General features: G+C 29.1%; 1 protein-coding gene across 1 annotated transcript; it reads right to left on the reverse strand.

The window, feature by feature from the left end:
- Positions 1-1232: 1232 nt before the first annotated feature.
- LOC139893403 (protein DETOXIFICATION 49-like) lies at positions 1233-2877 on the reverse strand. The gene has a single exon (XM_071876564.1). The coding sequence runs from the start codon at positions 2864-2866 to the stop codon at positions 1358-1360; it is 1509 nt and encodes a 502-aa protein (XP_071732665.1). The 5' UTR covers positions 2867-2877; the 3' UTR covers positions 1233-1357.
- Between the last annotated feature and the right edge of the window lie 229 nt (positions 2878-3106).

Here is a 3106-nt window from a genome sequence, read left to right on the forward strand (position 1 = left end):
CCCTAAACCCTAAATTTCTAAACCTTAATATCTAAACCCTATAAACCCTAATATCTAAACCCCAATAGCTAAAACCTCAACATACGCTCGAAAAACACGATAATTGTTATATATTACTTCTTCGAGCGTTTTCCCGCCAAAATAAAAACATTTATCACAAAGTGTCTCTACTAAATGTTCATATTTTCATCCCATCTATAATGTTCATGAACAAGGTTTTTTCAAAAAACGAAAAAAAAAAGTTTTTGCTTCCCCCCGCTTCCCCCCGATTGGTTACTTCCCTCTTGATCCTACCACTATATATATATATATATATATATATATATATATATATATATATATATATATATATATATATATATATATATATATATATATATATATATATATATATATATATATAATCATTACATATGTACATAACAAACAATAATGTTGAATTAAATCTTTGTTATATATATATATATATATATATATATATATATATATATATATATATATATATATATATATATATATTAAAAAGATAAAGAGATATTAAAATTAATATGTTATTACATATTTATGTTAAAAAGTATTATATCAAAGATATAGAGGTACAACAAATTTCATTATATTATTCTTATTCATTTATAGAAGTGAGTACTTAATTTGAAAAATTCAAAAATGGATTAATATTGGATTATAGATTTAAGATGGAGGGAGTAGCTCATTATACTAAAAGAATCATTACATATGTATATAACAAACAATAATGTTGAATTAATTCTCTGTTTATATATATATATATATATATATATATATATATATATATATATATATATATATATATATATATATATATATATATATATATTAATAATAAAGATAAAGAGATATTATGTTTAATATTTTATTACATATTTATGTTGAAAGCTATTATCATTAAAGATATGATATGTTAAAATAGTGTTTATCATATCTAAATTTACGTTGTAACTATGATTAAATAAATAAAATGATTATTTGTTTAATTTATTTTATTACAAAATATAATATATATATATATATATATATATATATATATATATATATATAAATAATAATAATAATAATAATAATAATAATATATAATATTGAATATTAATGTATAATTAATCTGATAAGCATTCTTAAATACCTATTCAATTAGAATCTGACAAATAAGCATTATTGTTTTGATTTATATATATGTAATGTAATGATAGTTGTAAGATAGTTCCCCTCATATCTTAGTTAATCACATTCAAAGATTAACATTGAACGATCCAAAAAAGTTATTACTACTAGAAACTTGTACTTTAAATCCACTCTATGCTATACAACTTAATCACCAAACTCAAACTATTGTTTGAGTTTCGACATCCTCAATAACAAAACTAGCCAAGTCTCTAGCTCTTTCAGCTTCAACCTCCCAATCTGTCCACCACATCACCACCATCATAACCACCACACATGACATTTGTGCTGCCAACATCCCCAACCACAACCCTTCAAAGTCTAACCCCGTATAGAATCCCAACACTACCGAAACCGGCATCCCGACAAGATAAAAACATCCTACGTTTATATTCGCTCCTGTTCTTGGCCTGGCTGTCCCTCTTAGCACGCCACAACCCGTTGTTTGTGGGCAGTTTCCAAGCTCACATAATCCAATGATTGGTAAAACTAATTTTGTTAATGCTATAATATCTTTATCTTCACTGAACATACTAGCCCATTTGTTTCGTACACTTGTAGCGAAAAACAAAGCAGAAAAGCCAAGTATAAAGCTACAAAATAAGCCAACATTGGCTGCTAGTTTCGCCTTGTAAGGTTTATTCGCACCTAACTCGTTACCAACACGAGTTGAGACGCTAAAACTCAATGAAGATGGGAAGATGTAAATCAATGAGGTGGTTTGAATCAATATTCCCATTGATGAAACGGTTGCTTTCGGGTTAACGAGTAATCCACATAGCAAAATCATGATTTCGTACCACCACCATTCGAGACAAACAGAAATGCAACTTGGAATTGCTAAATTAATAAGTGAATTCCACCCTTTAAAGCATTTTCTTGAAAAACCTCCCCATGTTTTCTTGTAAACACCGGAAATGATTATGTAAATGATCAATGAAGCAACAAAGATGAAGTTTGTTAAAACACTACTAATTGCAATGCCTTTGATACCCAAATTAAGTTTGATAACAAGAAAATAGTTTATGGGTATGTGAAGAAGAATTGAAATAAGTGCACAAATTGTTAAAGGCATAGTTATGGTTTGGGAACGAAGATAAATTCGCAATGGATGTAAGAAAGATTGGGATAAAAGATCAGGAAGGCAGTAAAGAAGATAAGTTTGTGCCATTGTTGAGATTTCTTGATTCTGTTTACAAATTAACAAAATCTGTTTCATGTTAACCCATAAAACAGAAATGGGTAATGAAGTTAATAGTAACAGAAGTATTGTTCTTTGTAAACAAAGGCCAAGACGAGTGTAGTTTTGGGCGCCGAAAGCTTGACCACAAATAGGTTCCATTCCTATGGCTAGGCCCGAAAGAATGGAATAACCTGTAATGTTGGCGAACCCAATGGCGAGTGAACCACCCGCGAGTGGAAGTTCACCTAGACGGCCCAAAAAGAGCATTGAGATCATTGATCGTGAATACAGGATTAGCCCGGTTATGATCATTGGAATCGCGATTTGACCAATCGCAATAACTTCATTGAATGCTATGTTAAGGTGAGATTTGTGGGGATTAATGTAATCAAGAGTTGGTGTTGTTTGGTTGTTTGCAGGGTTTTTGGGGTTCAAAGGACTATACATGTCCCAATTCTTTTGAGTTGATGACACTTTTTGACACATGTTGTACAAAATTCTGTTTTTGTTATGTGTTTGAGAAAGGGGAGAATTGCAGGGTTATTGCTTAGAGTTGTGGGTATTTATAGGGCCGAATGGGCTTGTTCCCAGTGAGGTGGTTTTGTCTTCATCCAAAGAAGCTAATACTATTTTATAGACCAATTTAAATCATATGTTATTATTTTATTATTATATTATAATTATATACTATATACTATAATGTATTATAATATATTATATTATAAT

The sequence above is a fragment of the Rutidosis leptorrhynchoides genome, chromosome 2 (genome assembly GCF_046630445.1).
Source record: "Rutidosis leptorrhynchoides isolate AG116_Rl617_1_P2 chromosome 2, CSIRO_AGI_Rlap_v1, whole genome shotgun sequence".
Lineage (NCBI taxonomy): Eukaryota > Viridiplantae > Streptophyta > Magnoliopsida > Asterales > Asteraceae > Rutidosis > Rutidosis leptorrhynchoides.